General features: G+C 41.1%; 2 protein-coding genes across 6 annotated transcripts in view; one reads left to right on the forward strand and one right to left on the reverse strand.

The window, feature by feature from the left end:
* The window catches only part of LOC135507832 (protein FAM193A-like), a 56,014-nt gene extending 49,993 nt beyond the window's left edge, over window positions 1-6,021 (reverse strand). Inside the window, 1 exon segment of the mRNA XM_064927512.1 lies at window positions 5,868-6,021. The gene's annotated coding sequence lies outside the window, so the exon portion shown is untranslated.
* Window positions 5,500-27,033, forward strand: part of LOC135507833 (arfaptin-1-like) — a 44,323-nt gene continuing 22,789 nt past the window's right edge. For 2 of the 5 annotated variants that reach the window (XM_064927519.1, XM_064927515.1), the window contains exons 1-5: window positions 5,841-5,967; window positions 8,090-8,161; window positions 8,763-9,166; window positions 13,283-13,381; window positions 24,257-24,356. In XM_064927519.1, coding sequence (XP_064783591.1) covers window positions 5,856-5,967; window positions 8,090-8,161; window positions 8,763-9,166; window positions 13,283-13,381; window positions 24,257-24,356 — 787 coding nt within the window. In that variant the 5' untranslated portion in view covers window positions 5,841-5,855. Of the gene's footprint in view, window positions 5,667-5,840; window positions 5,968-8,089; window positions 8,162-8,762; window positions 9,167-13,282; window positions 13,382-24,256; window positions 24,357-27,033 lie in introns of those variants that run through there. The other 3 variants (XM_064927517.1, XM_064927516.1, XM_064927518.1) reach the window with 3 other exon arrangements.

The following is a 27,033-nucleotide window of genomic DNA, read 5'->3' on the forward strand; positions in this document are numbered from 1 at the left end:
GTGTAATAACTTGTTTTCTACTGCCATCATTTGTCCTAGGGTAAAATCCTATGTGAAAAATGAATGGGATGGAGGGATGAAAGAAAGAGTGATAACACACAGAGAGCTACCACTGCTGAAATACTAGGACACATTTTCTATTTCTAGGGACATAGACCTTCAAAATAATCACTATGAGACATTGCTCCAGATGGTACTGATGGTAGTAAGTTAGTAGTCTGTTGATATCCCTTTGGTGGTGTGGGGGCTGTGCTTTGGCGAAGTGGGTGGGGTTATAATCCTTCCTGGTTGGCCCTATACGAGGGTAACTTTGGACGGGGCCACAGTGTCCTTTTCTGGGTCTGGTCTGAGCTCAAACAGGGTTGACACTAGCTTCTATTGCCACAAGTCATAAAACCCGCCAATTTCTACAATTTATCTTCTTAAAATGTGATTTTAACCCTAACCCTAACCGTAACCATAACCACACTGCTAACCTTATGCCTTAACCTTACATTAAGTCCAAAAAGCACATTTCTGTTGTCAATTTTGACATTGTGACTTTGTGCCAACATAAAAGCTAATGAAGAAACACCTGTGTGAAACTAGCCACAACAAGGATGATCCACAATAGTGGAATTTGCAACTGTAAAAGTTGCCAAATGAAACTCATCTAAACGGATACAAATAGTGGAATAATGTCATATTTGGACTAGATAATGCCAAGCAAGGTTGGAATGTCGTTATGTAAATTGTTCTAATCCCACTGTGGATGTATTAGACTGCATAATTGCATTGGGAACATAAAGATCCAGTGCATTCGGAAGGTATTCAGACCCCTTCACTTTTTTCCAAAAACAGGTTTTTAGACATTTTTGCTTAAGTATAAAAAAACTGAAATATCAGGAATGGTATTGACCAGGTGATGAACAGTGCCTGGTTTCATCCACACGTGACCCATGGCATTCAGGCCAAAGAGCTCAATCTCTAATTTCATCAGACCAGGGAATCTTGTTTCTCATGGTCTAGTTTTGGCAAACTCCAAGCAGGGTGTCATGTGCCTTGTATTGAGGAGAGGCTTCTGTTTGACCACTCTACCATGAAGGCCTGATTGGTGGACTGCCGCAGAGATGGTTGTCCTTTTGGAAGGTTCTCCCATCTCCACAGAGGAACTCTGGAGCTCTGTCAGAGTGAACATTGGGTTCTCGGTCACCACAACGGCTTGGTTTTTGCTCTGTCATGCACAGTCAACTGTGGGACCTAATATAGACAGGTGATAAATAGCCATCACTAGCACATAGAGGCTGCTGCCTATATACATAGACTGGCCACTTTAATAAATGGAACACTAGTCACTTTAATGTTTACTGTTTACATATCTTGCATTACTCATCTCATATGTATATAGTGTATTCTATACTATTCTACTCTATGCCGCTCTGACATTGCTCGTTCATATATATATATATATATTATTCATTCCATTCCTTACTTAGATTTGTGTGTATTGGGTATATAAAAAAAGTATATATATATATATATATATATATAAAAAACTATCGGCCTATATTGAATCTTCCATTCTTCTCAAAATTTTTAGAAAAGGCTGTTGCGCAGCAACTCACTGCCTTCCTGAAGACAAATAATGTATACTAAATGCTTCAGTCTGGTTTTAGACCCCATCATAGCACTGAGACTGCACTTGTGAAGGTGTCAAATGAAATTTTAATGGCATCGGACCGAGGCTCTGCATCTGTCCTCGTGCACCTAGACCTTAGTGCTGCTTTTGATACCATCGATCACCACATTCTTTTGGAGAGATTGGAAACGCAAATTGGTCTACACGGACAAGTTCTGGCCTGGTTTAGATCTTATCTGTCGGTAAGATATCAGTTTGTCTCTGTGAATGGTTTGTCCCCTGACAAATCAACTGTAAATTTCGGTGTTCCTCAAGGTTCCGTTTTAGGACCACTATTGTTTTCACTATATATTTGACCTCTTGGGGATGTTATTCGAAAACATAATGTTAACTTTCACTGCTATGCGGATGACACACAGCTGTACATTTCAATGAAACATGGTGAAGCTCCAAAATTGCCCTTGCTAGAAGCATGTGTTTCAGACATAAGGAAGTGGATGGCTGCAAACTTTCTACTTTTAAATTCGGACAAAACAGAGATGCTTGTTCTAGGTCCCAAGAAACAAAGAGATCTTCTGTTGAATCTGACAATTAATCTTAATGGTTGTACAGTCGTCTCAAATAAAACTGTGAAGGACCTCGGCGTTACTCTGGACCCTGATCTCTCTTTTGAAGAACATGTCAAGACCATTTCAAGGACAGCTTTTTTCCATCTACGTAACATTGCAAAAATCAGAACCGTTCTGTCCAAAAATGCAGAAAAATTAATCCATGCTTTTGTCACTTCTAGGTTAGACTACTGCAATGCTCTACTTCCCGGCTACCCGGATAAAGCACTAAATAAACTTCAGTTAGTGCTAAATACGGCTGCTAGAATCCTGACTAGAACCAAAAAATTTGATCATATTACTCCAGTGCTAGCCTCCCTACACTGGCTTCCTGTCAAAGCAAGGGCTGATTTCAAGGTGTTACTGCTAACCTACAAAGCATTACATGGGCTTGCTCCTACCTATCTCTCTAATTTGGTCCTGCCGTACATACCTACACGTACGCTACAGTCACAAGACGCAGGCCTCCTAATTGTCCCTAGAATTTCTAAGCAAACAGCTGGAGGCAGGGCTTTCTCCTATAGAGCTCCATTTTTATGGAACGGTCTGCCTACCCATGTCAGAGACGCAAACTCGGTCTCAACCTTTAAGTCTTTACTGAAGACTCATCTCTTCAGTGGGCCATATGATTGAGTGTAGTCTGGCCCAGGAGTGGGAAGGTGAACGGAAAGGCTCTGGAGCAACGAACCACCCTTGCTGTCTCTGCCTGGCCGGTTCCCCTCTTTCCACTGGGATTCTCTGCCTCTAACCCTATTACAGGGGCTGAGTCACTGGCTTACTGGGGCTCTCTCATGCCGTTCCTGGAAGGGGTGCGTCACCTGAGTGGGTTGATTCAGTGATGTGGTCATCCTGTCTGGGTTGGCGCCCCCCCTTGGGTTGTGCCATGGCGGAGATCTTTGTGGGCTATACTCAGCAATTGTCTCAGGATGGTAAGTTGGTGGTTGAAGATATCCCTCTAGTGGTGTGGGGGCTGTGCTTTGGCAAAGTGGGTGGGGTTATATCCTTCCTGTTTGGCCCTGTCCGGGGGTGTCCTTGGATGGGTCCACAGTGTCTCCTGACCCCTCCTGTCTCCAGTATTTATGCTGCATTAGTTTATGTGTCGGGGGGCTAGGGTCAGTTTGTTATATCTGGAGTACTTCTCCTGTCCTATTCAGTGTCCTGTGTGAATCTAAGTGTGCGTTCTCTAATTCTCTCCTTCTCTCTTTCTTTCTCTCTCTCGGAGGACCATGCCCCAGGACTACCTGACATGATGACTCCTTGCTGTCCCCAGTCCACCTGTCCGTGCTGCTGCTCCAGTTTCAACTGTTCTGCCTTATTATTATCCGACCATGCTGGTCATTTATGAACATTTGAACATCTTGGCCATGTTCTGTTATAATCTCCACCCGGCACAGCCAGAAGAGGACTGGCCACCCCACATAGCCTGGTTCCTCTCTAGGTTTCTTCCTAGGTTTTGGCCTTTCTAGGGAGTTTTTCCTAACCACTGTGCTTCTACACCTGCATTGCTTGCTGTTTGGGGTTTTAGGCTGGGTTTCTGTACAGCACGTTGAGATATCAGCTGATGTACGAAGGGCTATATAAATAAATTTGATTTGATATATGTTGGGAAATTGTTAGATATTGCTGCACTGTCGTTGCTCGAAACACAAGCATTTCGCTACACCCACAATAACATCTGCTTATCACGTGTATGTGACCAATAACATTTTATTTTGATTTGATTTGTGTGCCTTTCCAAATCATGTCCAATCAATTGAATTTACCACAAATGGACTCCAATCAAGTTGTTGAAACATCTCAAGGATGATCAATGGAAACAGTATTCACCTGAGCTCAATTTGGAGTCTCATAGCAAAGGGTCTGAATACTTATGTACTGTAAATAAGGTGTTTCTGTTTTTTTACTTTTAATAGTTTTGCAACATTTCTAAAATCCTGTTTTCACTTTGTAATTATAGGGTGTTGTGTGAAAATAGATTAGGATTTTTTTTTTAGAATAAGGCTAACTTTTTTTAAAAGTTTGGAAAAGTTAATGGGGTCTGAATACTTTCCGAATGCACTGTATTGGGTATCAGCCTACACAGTGACACCCACAGATTACATTTCCAAAGAATTTACACAAATATTATCATCATAGCTCTTATTGCAGGACTTTGACTGTGGGAAATCACCTCACCAGTCATTCAATTGTGTGTATTGGATAACAATTGAAACATGGATTGTGTATGTTACATTTACATTTAAGTCATTTGGCAGACGCTCTTATCCAGAGCGACTTACAAATTGGTGAATTCACCTTATGACATCCAGTGGAACAGCCACTTTACAATAGTGCATCTAAATCATTTAAGGGGGGGTGAGAAGGATTACTTTATCCTATCCTAGGTATTCCTTAAAGAGGTGGGGTTTCAGGTGTCTCCGGAAGGTGGTGATTGACTCCGCTGTCCTGGCGTCGTGAGGGAGTTTGTTCCACCACTGGGGGGCCAGAGCAGCGAACAGTTTTGACTGGGCTGAGCGGGAACTGTACTTCCTCAGTGGTAGGGAGGCGAGCAGGCCAGAGGTGGATGAACGCAGTGCCCTTGTTTGGGTGTACGCAGTGCCCTTGTTGAACACAGTGCCCTTGTTTGGGTGTAGGGCCTGATCAGAGCCTGGAGGTACTGCGGTGCCGTTCCCCTCACAGTATGTGTGCCATTCAGAGGAGTGAATGGGAAAGACAAAATATTTAAGTGCCTTTGAAATGGGTATGGTAGTAGGTGCCAGGTGCACCGGCTTGAGTGTGTCAAAAACTGCAATGCTGCTGGGTTTTTCACGCTCAACAGTTTCCTGTGTGAATCAAGAATGGTCCACCACCAAAAGGACAACCAGACAACTTGACACAACTGTGGGAAGCATTGGAATCAACATGGGTCAGCATCCCCTTGGAACACTATTGAAACGTTGTAGAGTCCATTCCTGATGAATTGAAGCTGTTCTGAGAGCGAAAGGGGATGGAACTCAATATTAGGAAGGTGCTCCTAATGTTTTATACACTCAGTGTATGTACGTCCCTAATGCAAGTATGCAGTCTAATACATACACAGTGCTATTTGAACTGTTGTTTTTTTGTTTACTGTTTGTCAAATTAATTATGTATTGTATTTATTTGTTAAGTTATAACATTCCAACCTTGTTTCGCATGATCTAATAATATTCCACTATTTGTATCCGTTTGGATCAGTTTCAGTGGGGAACTTTTATTTTGAATACGAACCGCAAATTCCACTGACGTCCTTATTATGGGTAGCTTCACACAGGCCAGGGGCATCAGGGAACCAATGGGTGCTGATTTACATTTTATATAGTGAGTAAGTAGTAAGCTAGCTGTATTTTCTTCACAAATCCCGGGAGTGGAACCTTTTGCACCAAGAAACACAGAGATAAAGGTCCGGACAAAAGCTGCAGGTACATTATCAGTTGCATATTTGAGTTTTTCAGCACAACAACAAGCAGTCAAGCGAGCTAACTAGCTAAGTTTAGCTAACTAGCTTTAGCTAGCAGTGACGGTCTATGACCGTGTCATGTGACTTAACTAGCTTTTTTATTAATTTTATTTTAACTAGGCAAGTCAGTTAAGAACAATTGTTCTTTACAATGACGGCTTACCTGGCCAAACCCTCCCTTAACTCGGACGACCCTGGGCCAATTGTGCGCCGTCCTATGGGACTACCAATGACATTTGTGTGTAGAAAGCTAGTAACGTTAGGTAGGTAAACGTTACCGTGACTAGTTCTAAAAAGTTAGCTCTCGTGTCACCGCTTGTTTCCGCGTTTGGCGATTGTACTCAGCTGGACAAATGCAGAAAGTGGCACCGCCAACGTTAAGCAACATGTTAGTTACGTTCTTCTGACTGACCGTGTCGACATTGTCATTCATAGTTAACAGTAACGTTACAGCTAAAATGCAACTGTTTCTGTACCTGCTATCTAGCCAGCTACGTTTAATGTTTCTAGTTAACTAAGACATATAACGTTCGCTATGTAGCGGTTAGTTACTATTTTAAATCCAAAGTGAGTGTTGCTTTGTAAGAATGGAACGCCAGGGTAAGCAGTGAAGCCAGCTCGCAATCAATTAAAATTAAGTTAGCCAATAGTTTTATTTTCATTCGATAAATTAGAACGTTATAGATGGCTACTAATTAGCATGTCCTCTTTTTTTTATGTTGACAAACTACTGACCTGACTACCATTTACGTGTCCATTGTGACATTTAGTCCGGCAGGTTTTGCATGGCCCAGTTTGTATGTTTTTCGACACTCCATTGGAGATTCCCAAAAATCTCCACCCACCCGGGGAAACGGGCCAGGCCAAACGAAATTTCCCTGTTGCTTTCATTATTCTCTATATAGGCCTACATATACCACTAAAGTCAGACATTTAGGTCAACAACGCCCCCTGTTATGGAATAAAGTGTTCAACATGAAATGTCATTTACATCAATTCTGATCACGCTTGAATTGGTTGATTTTAAATATCCAAATAACAACTACATCCGTGCTTCTACACCTGCATTGTTTGGGGTTTTAGGCTGGGTTTCTGTACAACACTTTGACATCAGCTGATGTAAGAAGGGCTTTATAAATACATTTGACTGATTGATATCCAACATAACCAGTTGTTACCAAAAGTTTTCCTCATCCCCTCATTTGGATATATTTGGTTCATGTCATCATGCCAATCGCTACCTTCACTTAACAGGATTCATCAGCACCCTCATTTTAAAGTAAAACATGACTTCAATGTCATGAGTAAAATGTTGAGGAAGAGTATATTGTTCTGTTCAGAGGTCTAAATGGTTTAAAAAAATTGTCACCTTTAATTTTTTTTATTGTTTTCCATGACGTGTATATGGTCTAATATTTGGTTATCTACAGGAAGCACTGTTTTACAGTTGGAGACAGTTTTGTGGTATTACCAGGAGATCAGAAAGAACAATTATGTTTGCCTACAAAGCAGGAATGTTCAAAGTCATCGATTAGTAGGCCTAAACACTGAGTGTACAAAACATTTTGGAACACCTACCTAATATTGAGTTGCCCCCCTTTTGTCCTCAGAACAACCTTGATCTGTCAGGGCATGGACTCTACAAGGTGTCGAAAGCGTTCCACAGGGATGCTCGCCCATGTTGACTCCAATGCTTCCTACAAGTTGGATGGAAGTCTTTTGGGTGGTGGACCATTCCTGATACACACAGGAAACTGTTTAGCCTGAAAAACCCAGCCTCGTTGCAGTTCTTGACACCCTCTAGAGGCACTTAAATAATTTGTCTTGCCCATTCACTCTCTGAATGGCACACATACACAATAATTTTCTCAAGTCTTGAAAATCCTTCTTTAACCTGTCTCCTAGCCTTTATCGACACTGGTTTGAAGTGGATTTAACAAGTGAAATCAATAAGGAATCATGGCTTTGACCTTGTCAGTCTGTCATGGAAAGAGCAGGTGTTCCTAATATTTTGTATACTACAGGTGCACCTAAGGTTCAAATTACTTACCTTCCTCCACTAGGAAGAGAGATTATGTTTAACAGTCATGAAGTTGTTATAGAAAATGATCGGCAAGACCCTCTAGTCCTTCAAGTTTTTTTGAATGTCAGAGTGGATGCTTCCTCCCTCCATCTCCAGACATGCAGGGTTTGCTCTAGACATTTGGGGGCCCTAAATGAGATTTAGTTGAGGGGCCCTGCACCTCAAAACATTTTAGTGGCCTTCCTCTTGACTGAAGAGAGACATTTTAGTTTTAAGAGTTCGTGACCTGCAATTCTTCACATTTTGCGATGGGGTCCGGTGGAGAGAACATTGTAATTTTATAACCAGTTTCGCATTTGCAGTTCTACAGGTAATTTCCTGCAATTCTGCCACTATTTCCAATGGGGTGGAAAGACATTTTTGCATTTTGAAAGGTAATTTCCTACAATTATACGCATTTTGTAATGACTTATGCCATGTTGTGATATGAGTGAAAATGACTAACAAAATCAATCTGGGCCCACTGGCAGCTGGGGGCCCTAAGCGACCACTTATGTCGCTTTTGCCTGGAATCGCCCCTGCAGACATTGGTCAAGATCCCTGCACAAACAATGATTGTGTGGTGATGAACTAGCCTATCCAGCAGCATAGCTATTCACCTAATTTGTTATTTGCCATTGAATGCAAGAATGTGCATTGACATTTGTCTCTTTGGAATAGTGGCCCAGGTTCTTTATGCCACTCTTTGGAGTTGCATTTAAAATAGTCCTAGTATTTCTTCTTAACAATAGTCAGCCTGTGTAATATCATCACACTTATTTACTCCTTGTTAAGTCTTAGTAAAACAGAATCACCAGACAAGCAAGCGAGTTTAGGCTACATTCTTTCCCCCAGCAAATCAATAACTTGAAAGGACGGTTATCTTGCGTCGTGAGGTGTTTGCCTACAATGCAGCTGCCTGGATCGATGCCCTCTACGTTATTAAATGTGGTGGCTGGCAGGGACCTATTCATGCCCTCCTATGTTTATTTTCAGGAATGTCTGAAGTCATTGTTGAGGCTGAGTCCAGGAAGGCTCCAGCCCAGGACATGCAAATGGGTTCATCTTTGGAGGCTGAGAATACTGAGGACTTTCGAAGAGCGAGCAAGGAGGATGCTCACAGCTTTGATTGTACTGACTATGTACTGAACAATGATGAAGTGCCTCATGATGACAGAGCAGAAAACGACAGTGATGTTCAAAATGACAACAATAATGCTGAAAATGATAATATTCAGAGCAACAAAATTACACAAACCAGTGTGAATGCTGAGCATGATGATGATGTTCCAAACACTAGTGGCAATGCACATTCTGACAATCCCGGTGCTAAAAGGGAAAATTGCTATACAGTGACTACACCAAAGGAACAAAAGAAAAATGAAGATACTCATACAAAGGTGACATTTATCTTCAATGCAGAGAACAGCTCTGGGAATCATTAATTCTAGCACTCTGGTTCATGTTGCTATGTTACAAAAACATGGATAGCATTACACCATAGTTCAGGATATTGTTATTTTTATGATAGCCAATGCTGATATAGCTTATGAACCATTTCTTAACAAAATACAACATGAACTTGAGTTAATGCTCTGAATCAATAATTATTGATTTTAAATTTCCTTTAATTGTTGATCCCTTTTTTTTGTTGGTGCTTTCCCCTTACGTTTCAAATTTGTCTGTTTGGTGCAACTCTAGTAGGTGTTTGGGCTAGTGCATTTGTGTTGTTGGTTTAAATATTCCGTAACCATCTTAGTTTTACAAGGTATATTTCCTGGTTAGTTGTTGTCTGGTAGCACCAGTGAAAATGCTGGTGATGGCCTATGCTTCCTGTGAATTCCCCTGCATGCATTCTAATGCCAATACAATTGTTTAATTAAATTTGTATTTTAATTGAGTTGTGTTTACAGGTACATGCCATGATGTTATGTTTGCCCTCGACTCTCAGCATACCAGCAGCCACCTTTATGCAGTAGTGACACTATTGTCCCATCCTAGCCATGGTGTGGCCTGTACGTGTGACAGATCCCAGCAATTGTAACACGGAACCCAAACCGGCTGCGCGTGTACGCCATCGTGCATACATTTATTTTGTCCCCCTACACCAAATGCGATGATAACACGCAGGTCAAAATATCAAAACAATCTCTGAACCAATTACATTAATTTGGGAACAAGTCGAAAAGCATTAAACCTTTATGGCAATTTAGCATGTTAGCTTGCACTTGCTAGCTAATTTGTCCTATTTAGCAAGCTTGCTGTTGCTAGCTAATTTGTCCTGGGATAGAAACATTGAGTTGTTATTTTACCTGAAATGCACAAGGACCTCTACTCCGACACAGATAAAATGGTCAACCGACTCGTTTCTAGTCATCTCTCCTCCTTCCAGGCTTTTTCATCTTTGAACATATATGGTGATTGGCATCTAAACATTCATAGTATTACTACACCGACTGGCAACACAGTTCGTCTTTCAATCACCCACTTGGTTATAACCAATGAGGAGATGGGAGAGGCAGGACTTGCAGTGTGAACTGTGCCAGAAATAGAAAGGAGTTCTATTTTAGCCCTTGGCAACACAGACGCTCATTGGCGTGCGCGAGCAGTGTGGGTGCAATAATTGAATAACATAGATTTCTACATTTATTTTGCAATACACGTGTCGCGAGCGGTGTATAAGAATCCCACCCAGTGTTTCCTGTGTGTGTGGATACAACACCCTGAATTGAATAGGCCTGTCACATGGCTGGGTAATTGCTGTAGGCAGAGTGATTTGCACAGCTACCTCGATGTTCCCAGTCAATGTCAGATCCCCTGCTGCTGTATTCAACCACTCCAAGCTGTTAGTTCGATGCAGATTCACTTGGGTCGTTGTCAATGTCAAATGAGTAATTGTGCATCATAATGGAGTGTGCTTCAGGTAGTGATGCCCTCCGGAAGTGTCGTGGCTTCATAATAACAGCCTTTCTATCAAAAAAAGAGGCAATAGTTTATGCACTCAATTTCTGTAATGGGCTGCGTGAAGTCATCACATACTATGCAATCACTTTACCCGTCTCGCTAGTAAGCCCCGGTTGCCTTACGTTCTGCCCTGCTCTTTAAGAAGTGAGCCTTGGTTTCCTCCCTCAGTTCAGCTGATCAGGAGGCTGCTGCTGTTATCCTTCCCTCCCCCAACTTGTCAGCTAGTTTCCAGGCTACTGAACTCCATATTTAGGCAGCAACAAATTGTATGTGTATCCTCCAGATAGCCTCTTAGTTCATGAACTTGATCTCATCTGGTTCCAATGAAGCAGACATGTCCCTTTCGCCAGTTGATTTTGGCTCACTCTGTGATGCCATTTTAAATCTTCTTAAGGGCTTGGTTCATCCTCTCATTTTGATGTTAACATTAGCACTGCTTGATCTCGTTAGCATGGTCTGTGAATGGAGCATTTACGCTTACCTGCACTTAACACAAGCATTTACGCTAGTGCTAGCCTTTCTTGGCTAGTTATCTAGTGGCGGCTATCTGCATTATTTAGACAAAAGTCCAAGGCAACTGAGGGGCAAGGTTCATGTTCGACTTTGGTATTTCCAAGTAATAATAAACCCTTGACAATGGCAGGGGACCATGCCAAGTGCCAACCTCCTACCACATTGGTTTCAGAAATGCAGATAATATAGCTGCTATGACTTAGCTTTACACTGACTGGGTGCTATAAAAGTGTTAGCCTTCCACCGTAGCTATGCCAAGTTGGGTATCCTGGCCCTAAAAATGCTACGTTTTTGTCATCCAGGCTTTTTTTAAAAAGTGTGATGCGTGAACACCATTCTACTGTGTCCAACTTGCAAGAGGAAGTTATGGTCGTGTTTTAAGTTAATGTGTCAACACCTGACTTACTGACGTAATACAGCTGCCTATGCTATTAACATTTATAGCCGGCATCAAATTATTAACCACCGTACCAGTAATTCCTTATGGGTCAATGATGACAATGTCACAAGGTTTTCTACCTACAGACTTTAGCCTAATAATACTTTTTTATTTCCTAATAGAGAATTTGGAATTGATGAATCTTAGTGTTTCAATGAATAGGTATTTAAAATTGTAGCTGTCCTTGACCCATGCTTTAAGCAAAGCATTTAAACACACAGATTCATGCTTAATTGACCAACACATTTCCTGCTGCATGAACAGGGTTGGTGTTGCTGCTTTAGCAAGTACGCCCATCTGTATTTTTAGCCTTTTCAGACAGTGACTCAGACAGTCAGTGTGGTTCTGTGGGAAAAGGTGTGAATGTGCTGCTTTTCACAGTCCTACATATTCTCCCTATGGGTGACGACATGTGACTGAAGTATCTAAATGGCTTGAAGGGGTGCCCTTTGACTCTCTTCTTAACAATATCATACCAGACAGACATTTAGCCCTATCTGTTTTGACAACTGGAACTTTTGTTTGGTCTGGTATGTGGACATTTTTTTTTGTATATTTACTGACAGCGGCTTCACCCTTGTGTTTGTTGAATTTGCCTTGCCCAGATTCCATGGAGTCATGAAGCAGTACAATAACTCTGCTTGACCCAGATAGTTCTGCTTTGTCTGAGATAATGAGGCAATTTGAGAATCTGTTCTTTAGTCATAACACAAAGTCTACTCCTAAAGGACTAAGGAGATGGTTGGGTTTGTTTTGCCCTGATAACTATGGGAGACCTGGAATGGTCTTGGAGAGGCCCACGTAAAAAGCATTGCCATGGAGAATGGTTGGATCTTTGGAACAACCGAAGGATCATGTGTTGATTCCAGTTCTATTTATGTAGATTAGAAATGGTTAATTTGGTTGTTAGGTTCTAAATAAACATAGTTAAACTCAGACGTTTAATCACGCTCAAACCAAGTTTATTCACCCACTGGGTCATACAGCTGCATAAGACAAACCAATTTACACCTGTGTGTGCATGTATGTGTGTACGTACATACATGCATACATACATATATTACACCCCAATTTGGGTGGTCTCCTTCTCTCGAAACATTACATCTTTATTGCTAGGCAGGTAATTAAGAGATGTGGGCCATAAACTGTCCTCTAACCTGACCTCGGCCCCCTTCCTCACTAAACCACATCTCTCCATCCTCAGTGCTCTAAAAAACATTTGATGTTTTCCTATTATTCTTGTTCTATGAAGTGGTCAGGTGAGCTTGCATGTGAGGTAACTTGTGTAATTCTCTGAAGGTTGACTGATCGCCTTTTATGCAATAACTCAGCTCGAGACTGTTTTAAAAACCATCCTAATACATTGAGATAACATCCTGCAGTATTGTTCATTATTTCTGGTGGCAGTGACCACAAGATGGCAGCCCATAGTTATCAAATTCTTTTGAGAGCCCTCTACTTACTCTTATAGACAAACTTTAGGTTAAAAGCATAGGCCTACAGCTTCACTCGTGCACACTTGGACGAGGAAATTGAGCTAAGTCTCATGCAATGTATGAAACACTGTTTAATATCTTACCATATCTGTTTGTGATTGCAGGACAGCACTATGGATGAGGAGGTCCACAGGAGCCCTGCGGCAGAGATATCGGTCACCAGCAATGGAGACTTGGAGGAGAGCCACGAAGATGTGTTCAGGGTAAAGGCTGGAAAGAGCATCCCCTTTGGCACTGCACTCACTCACCAGACTACACATAATTACATGCACTCACTGCTTCTCAAAACTGAGTTTGCGCTTGAGTTTTTTTATTTGGAAGGGAACCACATTATTGCGAGATAATAACGGGACAGAATGAATAGCTAGGCTTAAGCAACTTTGCAATCGGAGCCAGTGGGACAATGCACTGCTCGATTGGGCAAGTGGATACACAATGCTACTAGAGCTTACAGCCAAGCTTTACAAAAGGAGTTTATTTTACTTCCTGGAACATGTCGAAATCAGCAGTTTGCCCAAGTCAGAGCCACACCAGCCTCCACATAATGAATAGCCCTGCACTGACTGGCATAATTTCTATAGTCATTCGTAAAGCACAGATGGCTTGGCTTCCATTGCTCTTGTTAAAAATAGGAAATCCACAAGTGTAATGATGGATAAATTGGGCAAGAAATACTTTGACACCCAGCGCCATAGTCCCATGTTCATAACGCATATATTTGGACCTGCTGTGACATATGGTATATTGTGTTATTTTATTGCTGGTTATGACGCCTACATGAGTGTCAACCCACAAAAGCTACCATACAAGGCAACCCATTACATTACACCATAGCCTAAGTATCAACAGTACGTACAGTCGTGGCCAAATTTGAGAATGACAAATATTAATTTTCAAAGTCTGCTGCCTCAGTTTGTATGATGGCAATTTGCATATACTCCAGAATGTTATGAAGAATGATCAGATTAATTTCAAAGTCCCTCTTTGCCATGCAAATAAACTGAAACCCCAAAAAACATTCCCACTGCATTTCAGCCCTGCCACAAAAGGACCAGCTGACATCATGTCAGTGATTCTCTCGTTAACACAGGTGTGAGTGTTGACGAGGACAAGGCTGGAGATCACTCTGTCATGCTGATTGAGTTTGAATAACAGACTGTTCATGTGTGGGGTTGCTTCTCAGCCAAGGGAGTGGGCTCACTCACAATTTTGCCTAAGAACACAGCCATGAAAAAAGAATGGTACTAACACATCCTCCGAGAGCAACTTCTCCCAACCATCCTGGAACAGTTTGGTGACGAACAATGTCTTTTCCAGCATGATGGAGCACCTTGCCATAAGGCAAAAGTGGCTCGGGGAACAAAACATCGATATTTTGGGTCCATGGCCAGGAAGCTCCCTAGACCTTATTCCCAATGAGAACTTGTGGTCAATCCTCAAGAGACGGCTGGACAAACAAAACCCCACAAATTCTGACAAACTCCAAGCATTGATTATGGATGGATGGGCTGCCATCAGTCAGGATGTGGCCCAGAAGTTAATTGACATCATGCCAGGGCGGATTGCAGAGGTCTTGAAAAAGAAGGACCAACACTGCAAATATTGACTCTTTGCATCAACTTCATGTAATTGTTAATAAAAGCCTTTGAAACGTATGACATGCTCGTAATTATACTTCAGTATTCCATTGTAACATCTGACAAAAATATCTAAAGACACTGAAGCAGCAAACTTTGTGGAAATTAATAATTGTGTCATGACTGTATGTTATAATATTATAAATTATATTGCGCACACATTGATGTCAGACATGCACCTACCCCAATGCGCTGTTGCTGATGAATGCAAGCGCAGATTTCAGGAGTAGGACAAGACGCCCTCTTTTTGACTAATGACGGTCTTAAAGACATGTATGTGATAGGCTTATCTGGCTTATATGATTGATTGGTCATAATGCTTCTTGACATTGTTAGTGTATTTTCTTAGTCCATGTAAAATGACAGGATGGTCATAATGCGTCATGACCGTATCATAAAGTATATCTTCTGTAAGTTATTTAAAAAATGATGAAAAAACATGACCGTAAAAAACAGTTCATTACTACAACAAAGGATTTAAATTATAAACTTTCAAACCAACTTAAACTTCTTGGCTGTAAAAATATATAATTTGAATAAATGTGTGGTTTGACACTTATGCAGGTGTCATAACCCACCATAAAATAACACAATATATGTCACAACACTAAATATAGGGGTCATGACCGTATAATTTGTCGTAACCTGTCATAATATCAGCTGTCATGACACATGTCATGGCTATGACCATGACACTGGGTGTCAAGTAAAGGGTTACCAAATTATCTCCCCAGCAATGATAGTCTAGGCCTATTTGTCAAAGATTGTCTTAACCTTATACCTAGTACCATACAATTATTCAATAAAGGATTTAATGTCATATAGCTTGCCACTGTAGCTACATGATTGTAGTTGTAATCATTAGGATCAGGCAGCAGGTATTCTCCTCCACTCTCTGAGGAGGATAATTGGTTGTCAGTTGTGTTGCATCGACATGACATTTTTGGCCAATATCCGATATTTGCCCTGCCCCAAAAAAAAACAATACCGATATTTAACATTTTCTGCCTCCTTTTTAAGCATTCTATTTCAGTTAAATAGTTAACACATGGATGTAGCGGTCTAAGGCACTGCATCTCAGTGCAAGAGGCGTCACTACAGTCCCTGGTTTGAAACCAGGCTATATTACATCTGACCGTGATTGGGAGTCCCATAGGGCGGCACACAATTGGCCCAGCGTCGTCCGGATTTGGTCAGGGTAGGCTGTCATTGTAAATAAAGGTTACACACACCACACTGACCAAAAAGTTATTTTGTTAGCATTTACGCATGTCCCCTTTTTAATATAACCAGATTGTTTGTTTTCTCATGCAACACATTTCAATTACTTTACTACCTCACATTCATCCTGCAATGATAATTAGTATGATGAATACCTTTGGCTTTGTATGACATAAGTTACGTTGAGATTCCATCTTAATTCGCTCTAACTGCATGGAAAAAGGTTTATTCAATAAATATAGTAACTCCTCTCATACTGGGAAGAAAAAACAACAAATATTCAGGCCTTAAGGGCTGTTTTATTTCAAATGTAGTACCAGAACGGAGAAATTCGAATAAGTGTGTTATAGTTAAATCGTTAGGGAAAGTTAACCAAAAGTGGACACACTCCAATCAGTTTGAGACAATTGCCCAGACTTTGTAGACAGTTTAACGCTTAAATCTCATTTTTGTCAAATGCTCCATTACAGGGACCAGCCCAATACCTACGTATGTCTACGTATGGGTTGTTTAAGTTGCGTCTTATTATATTCCCAGTATTACTTTATCAATCCTCTAGTAATCGATTATGCACACATACATTTCATATTTTCATATCTTTACATAATCCAAAAATAATGTTAGAAATTCTTAGGTACTCACATCAACCAATTCATTGGCTCAGTAATCTCCCAGCGGGAAAACCCCCCTGAAAGTTTCCGGACACGGCCTTGCTGGTCACAGAAATAATGCTCTTCACGTTCTCTAGACTTCCAGAAATTATAGACTTGCCTTTACTTTCTAAAATAACACCCCTCTCTCAATACCACCCCGAGATATTCTGTGATGGACAGAACCCCAAGATAACATTATCTCAACGCGTATTATCCAAATTTCATTTGTCTTATTATGCACATTTCTATATCTTATTTCCACGCTCACACAACTCTCCTACAATTCACCCAGTACTGTTCCCAAACACATTTAATCAATATTTGTATAACTTGCAGGAATATTTTCTTACTTCTATAGGTGGATTGGTTTATAGCTTTCACACACAGTGGTTGCTCCACTAAAAGTTTAAGTGTATTATGTTACCCTGCATCACCACTTCATTGCTCCAGACCAGCGCAAGGTGGAGTTAGAGCACTGATCATACTTTTGGGTCCTACAGTGTCTCTAACTGAAAATAAATGGGTGACATAAACCTAAATAGAAACTGATAATTGATTTTATTTTGTTAGGATTCTTTTGCTCTTACTGTAGCCCACTCCCAACCAGTCACGTTGTACAGCGCCTGAGTGGCGCAACGGTCTAAGACGCTGCATAGCAGTGCAAGATGTGTTGCTACAGATGCTGGTTCAGTACCCGTGCTGGCCTTGACTGGGAGACCCATGAGATGACTGTAGGTTTTTGGTTTCGCTCCCTCTAAAAACAGAAATAAATCATTATAAATAACAAACTGGCTTTATTTACAAATTAGTAACAATGTCTCACCCCATGTTCAAGAATGGCCTTTTTTCTCGCTCATTTTGTTATTTTGGAGATAATTTAATTATAAAATATGTATTTTTTTTTAAACAAAGTGTTGATTTATTAATTTAGAATTATAAAAGCCCCATGGATATTCTCATAGATATATATTATTAACCCTGTTATTAGCAGGACAATATCCCATTGTGGTGCAGTTCTCCGGCTATATCCACTGAAAGCGCCCGAGGTTCAAGACATGGGGGCACGGGATGGGCCTCAGAGCTGCGCACAGAAGACGGACCTAGCCCATGGGGGGTGGCCCCCACCCCGCCACACTGGGTAGCACAGAGCAACACTTTAAGGGGCATTGCACTAATAATGGTGTTGACTAGGGAAACGTTCCCACTGTTCTTTGTGCCAGTCTGCACATTCAAACTAAAACAATGTAACTAAATATGGCATCTTTATGCTTTCTTAAAAAATTTTTTTTTTAAATAGTCTTTCAAAATGCCTATGTTTATTTAGTTATGGATCCATAACGAATTACTATGGGAATAAATATCACTGAATTACAGAAATATTGGAACAAAGTTGTCTAATAAAGGTGAACAAATTGTTGTTTACTGGAAAATACTCTTTCACGTTGTACAGTGCCATTATGGCTATTAGCAGGTAGCTGGACAGTAGACTTGCCTAGGAGGGTAGGGGGAGAATTCGAAGTTAGGTTTGCTGTATCACAACTGTCTGTGATTGGTTGCAATTTCAGTTTAATCCACCAAAGAAGACAAAACAAATAATACAACAAATATTTGTATGAACATAAGATTCAACAACTGAGACAAACTGAACAAGTTCCACAGAAATTGAATAATGTGTCCCTGAACAAGGGGGGGGGATTAAAAGTAACAGTATCAGTAGCTGGATTAAGTACTGCAGTGCATCCTCCTCATGGACTGCACCAGATTTGCCAGTTCTTGCTTTGAGATGTTACCCCACTCTTCCACCAAGGCACCTGCAAGTGATAGCATCGGGATCCAGGACTTGTTTGGTGCAGCCTCCCTCTGACTGATCACTCTGAAGATGTGGTTGTACTCTGAGGCAAGTGAGAGAAGACTGCTGTCCTTAGCCACTTACCTACCAGCTTTCAAAGCTTTTAGTTCCGCAGGGAAGCTGACTGCTTGTGCATACTGTAGGAGTAGTATCTGTGCAGCAAGGGAGGTGGGTATGGATGCCACCCCATCTGAGGTCTGGTTTGTGGCGGCAATCACATCCAGCAGTGTTTCGGATTGTGCTGGGTCAGGGAGTGCTGTTGGCTCCATAGAGATGCTGTAGCATTGGGCGGATTTCCTTAACTCATGAGCTTCAGTTGGTTGCGGCCTGGGTGCTGTCGGCCACTCGTTCTCTGGTTGGGACAAGAATGGTGGTCCCAAGCTCCAGCCAGTTCCTTAAGGGTTTTATCACAAGTGATGTCATCAGCAGGATTGTTTACACTGTCAACATACCTCCAGTCATTGACTTCTGTTAGGTCTTGGATTTCCACAATGCGAGTTCCGACGGACACCTTATACCTGCAGGACTGGTTGAATCATTCCAGTAGATGACCCTTTGGATTGGTAAGGTGAGCTCGGCTTGCAAGGTGGAGGCCAGCTGGGCTCCGGAAAGGGCAGCGCTGAGTTCCAGCCTAGGCATTGACAACCCATTCTTGTGTGCGACCCTGGACCTAAGCATGACAAAGGAGACATGGGTGTGGCCTGCCTTATCCTCCACTCGGAGATAAGAAACCGCCACATAAGCGTGTTCAGATGCGTCACAGAACACATGCAGTTCCAAGCTGGATCCCAGTTAGTCAGCACAGGTGGGCACATAACACCTTGACATCTGGCCTTTAGAGAGCTCCGACAACTGTTTCCCAACAGATCCATCGTTCCACTTGGTCATCCCAGTCCCTCTTGGTGTGCCACAGGTCCTGGACTAAGACTTTGGCAGGTTGTGTATGGCAGGATATACCCGAGAGGATCGTAATTGACTGGCTAGGGTCCGATAGATTTTTGTTATAATCTCCTCCCGGCACAGCCAGAAGAGGACTGGCCACCCCTCAGAGCCTGGTTCCTCTCAAGGTTTCTTTGTAGTTTCCAGCCTTTCTAGGGAGTTCTTCCTAGCCACAGTGCCTCGACATCTGCATTGGGGTTTTAGGCTGGGTTGCTGTACAGTACTTTGACATTTGCTGATGTAAAAAGGACTATATAAATAAAAAAGGACTTTAAAAATAAACCCCCATGAGCCGTGCACAACCCTTGTCCAAATTACTTGCAAGCGTGCGTTAACCTGTTGGCACGCGTTGGAGAAAAAAAAAATGTATATAAAGTCCCGAAGCACCCCACCGTTGTGGTTACGCACTACTCATAGATATTTCCTCAGCGAAGGATAGCAGTTCCATGCATGTGTCCTCACAATATCCACAGCAAACACAGCTATCTTCCACAAGCAATTCTCTCCTGGTCTCGCACAATACTAACTTCTAGGCTGTCATATCTCCACAATGAAACGGTAGCTTCAGTCTCTAAGTCTGTCTTAACAAAATAATAATAACTCTTAAAATAAAATCAGTATTTCTCTTCAAACCCCGTTAGGTATGGGTTTTGTTCTATTTTTATTGTAATGTCTCCATCTTTTTTTCCCCCGGACCTCCTGTTAACCAGGTCAAGTCTCCCATTGGCCTCAGCTTAACAAGCTATTGCTCAAAACCTTTACTTAAAAGTAAACCAACCTATTCACTTGTACATAAAATAATTATTTCTTCAAAAGAAATGCATTAATGACATTACAATTCAGGAGCAATTCGATCACTTAAAAAAATGTCATACCAATTAATTATAACAAACTCTACTTGGTTTTAACAAGGGTATTACAAAGTTATGCATACCATTTGGTAGCTCCTTCCTATATACTGTGAGTTTGGACATTTACAAGTGCGTGTGAACGAGAAACATTGTGCAAAGGAACAAGGTTTTGATGCATTTTTGGCTGAAGGAATAACAGTACTGGTTTTAAAGCAGCATGTATACACGCTGTGTCTGTGTGGAGTCTGGAGTCGCTAGGGAAAAGGGCCTGCCTGTTCTCCTCTGAGAATATGGGTAGGAGCAGACTGGCTGAGAACAGAAAAACACAGTAGACACAGTAGAAAAAACAAGGATATCAAAAGATCGCAGTGGTAGCTGTACAGAACTCGTCCAAAAAACTTTTGACTTCTCAAACTTTGCGAACATGGCACAATATGATGCCCCATAATTCAGTAACTCACTGAGAAACTTCAGGGGTTGCGTTAACTTACTAGTTAATGCAGAATTCTTGATTTCAAATCAAACCCATATATTTCTTGCTGCGTTTTGTAAACACATCTAATTTTGTTCTTCAATTGTACTTCTCCACTCAGATGCGAATTCACAAATGGGCATTCTATAAGCAGACAGCGCTTTTCTTCGGTACTATTCTTGGTGTAACTAACCTACTTTTCTCCAGTAAAATTCAAGATTAACTTTAAGCGAAACATTAGGAAATGTAGCTGGCTACATTCTTTTCATGATCAACATTAGAAATATGATGGCCATGCATTGTTTTTGCAAAAATATAAGCGAATTTACTTGTGTGGCTGCCAGCCAAATAGCGTTGCACTTCTGTTGTCATCTGATGACAATGCAGCTATTCTCTGCCGAATGTGTACGACTGAACAAATATATAAACACATCATGTAAAGTTTGTCCAATGTTTCATGAAATGAAATAGAACATCCCTGATTTTTATAATGCACAAAAGGCTGCTAAATTTTGTGCACATTTGTTTACATCCCTTTTAGTGAGAATTTCTCTGTTGCCAAGATATTCCATCCACCTGACAGGTGTGGAATATCAAGAAGCTGTTTAAATAGCATGATCATTACATATGTGCACCTTGTGCTGGGGACAATAAAAGGCCACTCTAAAATGTGCAATTTTGTCACACAGATGTCCAGGAATGTCCACCAGTTTTTGGCAGAAAATTGAATGTTAATTTCTCTACTATAAGCCGCCTCCAATGTCGTTTTTGAGAATGTGGCAGTATGTTCACAACCGCAGACCCTCATCGTCCTCACCGGTGTTTTGACCTGACTGCATTTCGGTGTTGTAACCGACTTCAGTGGGCAAATGCTCACCTTTGATGCACACTGGAAAAGTGTGTTCTCCACAGATAAATCCCAGTTTCAACTGTACTGGCCAGATGACATGCTATGGATCACAAACAAAATTGCATTTTATTGATGGCAATTTTAATGCACAGAGATGCTATGACAAGATGCTGCAGCTGTTTTCATGCCATTCATCCGCCGCCATCACCTCATGTTTCAGCATGATAATGTTGTAGGGATCTGAACACAATCCCTGGAAGCTGAAAATGTCTTATTCCATGGACTTAATACTCAATAGACATGTAACCAATTGAGCATGTTTGGGATGCTCTGGATTGACAGCAACCTTGCACAATCATTAAAGAGGCATGGGACAACACATATGCCACAATCTACAGATGGATCGCGCTGAATGAGGCAAATGGATGTATTTCACTTGACTGATTTTCCTTTTGAACTGTTTCAGTAAAACTCATTTGTTGCATTTCAAAAAAATTGTTCAGTGTATTTTCTGTGAAGGAAAACTATAGTTGCATGTCCCTGATCACTCTATTGAAGCAAAAAAAACAGTTGACTTTCAATATAAAACGCGACCCCTGACAATACAAAGCTGGACTCACCTTCTGCTTTCTCCCATTGTACTATTTACAAACAAACACGTGACCGGCTCAACTGTTCTGGGGAACTATTGTAAACTATGTAAAATAATGCGACAGGTGAAATGAAGAATGCGATCTGCTTCATCTCCTAACGTATTGCACAAGTCGACTGCAGGTATTTACTTTAAAGTAGCTACAAATATTAAAATCTATTGAAAAACCATCCTGTGGCCATTTCAAAATATCAGAGTATACGTTATACCACCCAAGCCTAACCGGTACACATGTAATCCTACGTATGTAATGGATCAAACCATAGGCCTATTCTTGTCCATGTGGTATTGTTGCTGCTGTTTAGCTACTGGTGGGTGGTCCACAATGTACTTTAAAGAAAACATTTGAAGAATTCCTACAGAGATGACAATGTGCTCTCTATCTAGGCCCATGTTTATTCTATATTGATTGATGAATGTCATACTAATCCACATTAGAACATGCAGACAGATGGTACATGGTATTTGCATAAATGTCAAGACCGACATTGTGAAAATTGGTCACATTCTTTTCAAATCCCAGAGATCCTTTGTTTGTCACTGACAGTAAAGATTTTGTGACCATTGTAAGCACACAGAACATCGCCCCATTGGGGTCTTGCTTTCTTATTTATGTTTAGGGATAATGCTGTACTTTGTTAGGCTATATGATGTAATAAGGGGCAAGCAGTAATGCTATATTTCCCATAATGATAGTTACAAATCTCTGCCGGAGTCTGGCACAGCAGTAACGCTCCCGACTTGGGACCATACGCCCCAAGGCAATGTGGGTTCGAGTCTCTGCTCACCCAACTGTTTACCATTCCTTAGTGTACCTCCTCCTTGGTTTGAGGTGTTTGGGCCACACACTCTGAACATCGGGAGCTTGAGCTTACACTTATTTTATTTTCCCTGTCAGCAGTGGCAAAAGTTAAGTTGGCAGTGGATTTTAAAACAAACCCGTAGATAGTTTTCTCCTAGCCCCATAATTACATTTTGGGTAAGTGACAAACTAGAGCCAAGTATAAAAATACAAATCATGTTATTTATAGCACATTGTCATGACGTTTAGGATTCATGCTCATTGTCTTCTCCCTTTAATGTAAATTCCAATGTGTTGCCTGATGGTTGCAACTTGATCTCTTACACTGGACATCAGCCAATAGTTTTGTGTTGACTGGTGTGATTCGTGGTGATTGAGAGGAAGCAAGCAGAATGTACTTAAAGGGAAAATCTATGCTCATAAAACCTGTGCAGGACACTTATTTCTTGAAGTCCTTCAGTTGTAAGGAGTATTTTTCATCTTTAGTGATGATTGTAGTTACATTTTGTGACAGTCTTGACACTTTTGATGTTGTCTGTGTATGGGCACATTTTTGATCATTTCAATTCTGCATTTGTTCAGTTTCTGTAAACCGTGAGAATGCGTCAAACTCATGAGCGTATTCCTGTGGTGGAAAAAGTATTTGATTTTCATACTTGAGTAAAAGTAAAGATACCCAGTAAAATACTACTTGAGTAAAAGTATTAGTTTTTAAATATACTTAAGTATCAAAAGTAAAAGTATGAATAATTTAAAATTCCACATATTAAGCAAACCAGACTGCACAATTTTAAATGTATTAATTTATTTTGTAATAGACAGGGTCACACTAACATTCCGCCATAATTTACAAACAAATCATTCGTGTTGAGTGACTAGGGACGACCAGGGATGTCCTCTGGATACATTTTCTGTCCTGCAAAGCATTCAAAATGTAACGAATACTTTTGGGTGTCAGGGAAAAATATATGGAGTAAAAAGTACAGAATTTTCTTTAAAAAGTACAGAAAGTTTTATATAATTATATATATACCGCAAAAAAATGACTTTAGTACTTCAAAATATTTTTACTTGAGTACTTTACACCACTGGGGTATTATTCAATGTGAACACCTATCCTCTGACCGATGCATTTTTCCTCCTTGACTTTAGGACCCTTCTTACGGTGACCTGAACCTGTCAGAAAGCCATATCAGCTCCGGCAACTTTGCCTCGATGATGGAGGGCATCATTGAATCAGGACCATACAAAGGTACTGTAACCAGACTACCAAGAAATGGCGTGCAGCAGCAGCAACTTTTATGTGAAGACTATCCAATGAGTGCAGGGTTTTTCCTTTTCTAGAGTACCTAGTACACTTTATTTAAATGTTTGTTATTTTTGGGGGGGAGGTAGATAAGCTTTAATATTGCAGATTGTGGCTTCCATCAGTAATTGTCTGCATCATTTCCAATCCCATAAATATATACAGTTGAGATGGGAAATTTACATACACTAAATTGACTGTGCCTTTAAACAGCTTGGAAAATTCCAGAAAAATGTAATGGCTTTAAAAGCTTCTGATAGGCTAATTGACATCATTTGAGTCAATTGGAGGTGTACCTGGGGATGTATTTCAAGGTCTACCTTCAAACCCAGTGCCTCTTTGCATGGCATGGGAAAATCAAAAGAAATCAGCCAAGACCTCAGGGGGAAAAAATGGTAGACCTCCAAGTCTGGTTCACCCTTGGGAGCAGTTTCCAAATGCCTTAAGGTACCACGCTCGACTGTACAAACAATAGTACGCAAGTATAAACACCATGGGACCACGCAGCTGTCATACCGCTCAGGAAGGAGACTCATTCTGTTTCTTAGAAATGAACGTACTTTGGTGCGAAAAGTGCAAATCAATCCCAGTGCAAATTAATCCCAGAACAACAGCAAAGGACCTTGTGAAGATGCTGGAGGAAACGGGTACAAAGGTATCTATATCCACAGTAAAACGAGTCCTATATCGACACAACCTGAAAGGCCGGTCAGCAAGGAAGAAGCCACTGCTCCAAAACCACCATAAAAATCCAGACTACTGTTTGCAACTGCACATGAGGACAAATATCAAACTTTTTGGAGAAATGTCCAATGGTCTGATGGAGAAAAAAAAATAGAAATGTTTGGCCATAATGACCATCGTTATGTTTGGAGGAAAAAGGGGGAGGCTTGCAAGCTGAAGAACACCATCCCAACCGGGAAGCATGGGGGTGGCAGCATCATGTTGTGGCGGTGCTTTGCTGCAGGAGGGACTGGTGCACTTCACAAAATAGATTGCATCATGAGGATAGAAAATGATGTAGATATATTGAAGCAACATCTCAAGATATCAGTCAAGAAGTTAAAGCTTGGTTGCAAATGGTTCTTCCAAATGGACAATGACCCCAAGCATACTTCCAAAGTTGTGGCAAAATGGCTTAAGGACAACAAAGTCAAGGTATTGGAGTGGTCATCACAAAGCCCTGACCTCAATCCTATAGAACATTTGTTGGCAGACCTGAAAAAAACGTGTGCGAGCAAGTAGGCCTCCAAACCTGACTCCGTTACATCAGCTCTGTCAGGAGGAATGGGCCAAAATTCACCCAACTTATTGTGGAAAGCTTGTGGAAGGCTACATGAAACGTTTGACCCAAGTTAAACAATGTAAAGGCAATGCTACCAAATAGTAATTGAATGTATGTAAACTTCTGACCCATTTGGAATATGATGAAAGAAATAAAAGCTGAAATCATTCTCTTTACTATTATTCTGACATTTCACATTCTTAAAATAAATTGGTGATCCTAACTGACCTAAGACAGGGAGGTTTTGACTAGGATTAAATGTCATGAATTGTGAAAAACTGAGTTTAAATGTATTTGGCTAAGGTGTATGTAAACTTCCGACTTCTACTCTCTCTCTCTCTCTCTCTCTCTGTGTGTGCGTGTATATATAGATAGAATTTATTTTTTTTGTGTAGCTGGTAACGGCTGATTTAAAAAAATATTTTTAATGACTATTTATGTAGCGATCGCAGTATGTTGTGGAATTTCAGCCCGCTAGCGGGTTCCGTGCGCAGAGTGGTGAATGGACAAAAAATGTGTACACTTTTCGTTCAAAAACAAGGACATTTCAAACTTTTCAAACAACTGACCCCAAACTTTTGTACGTATATGTATTTTTTTCCCCTTCGTATTAGTTTTCCCTAACCCTACCACCCCTCTTCTAATTGGAGTAAACTAATGGACAACAACATTTAGGCTTCTACTTCCAACATATATATATATATATATATATATACACACACACACACACACACACACACACACACACACACACACACACACACACACACACACACAATGCTCAAAAAAATAAAGGGAACACTTGGAGTTACTAAGTCAATCACACTTTTGTGAAATCAAACTGTCCACTTCGGAAGCAACACTGATTGACAATAAATTTAAATGCTTACAGCCCAACACCGTGAAGGACGTTTGGCATTTGCCAGAGAACACCAAGATTGGTAAATTCGCAGATGAAAGCAAGTTCACACTGAGCATATGTGACAGAGTCTGGAGACGCCGTGGAGAACGTTCTGCTGCCTGCAACATCCTCCAGCATGACCAGTTTGGCGGTGGTGTGGGGTGGCATTTCTTTGGGGGGGCCGCACAGCCCTCCATGTGCTCGCCAGAGGTAGCCTGACTGCCATTAGGTACCGAGATGAGATCCTCGGACCCCTTGTGAGACCATATGCTGGTGCATTTGGCCCTGGGTTCCTCCTAATACAAGACAATGCTAGACTTCATGTGGCTGGAGTGTGTCAGCAGTTCCTGCAAGAGAAAGGCATTGATGCTATGCATTGGCCCGCCCGTTCCCCAGACCTGAATCCAATTGAGCACATCTGGGACATCATGTCTCGC

This window comes from Oncorhynchus masou, chromosome 21, assembly GCF_036934945.1.
Source record: "Oncorhynchus masou masou isolate Uvic2021 chromosome 21, UVic_Omas_1.1, whole genome shotgun sequence".
NCBI classification, from domain to species: Eukaryota; Metazoa; Chordata; class Actinopteri; order Salmoniformes; family Salmonidae; genus Oncorhynchus; species Oncorhynchus masou.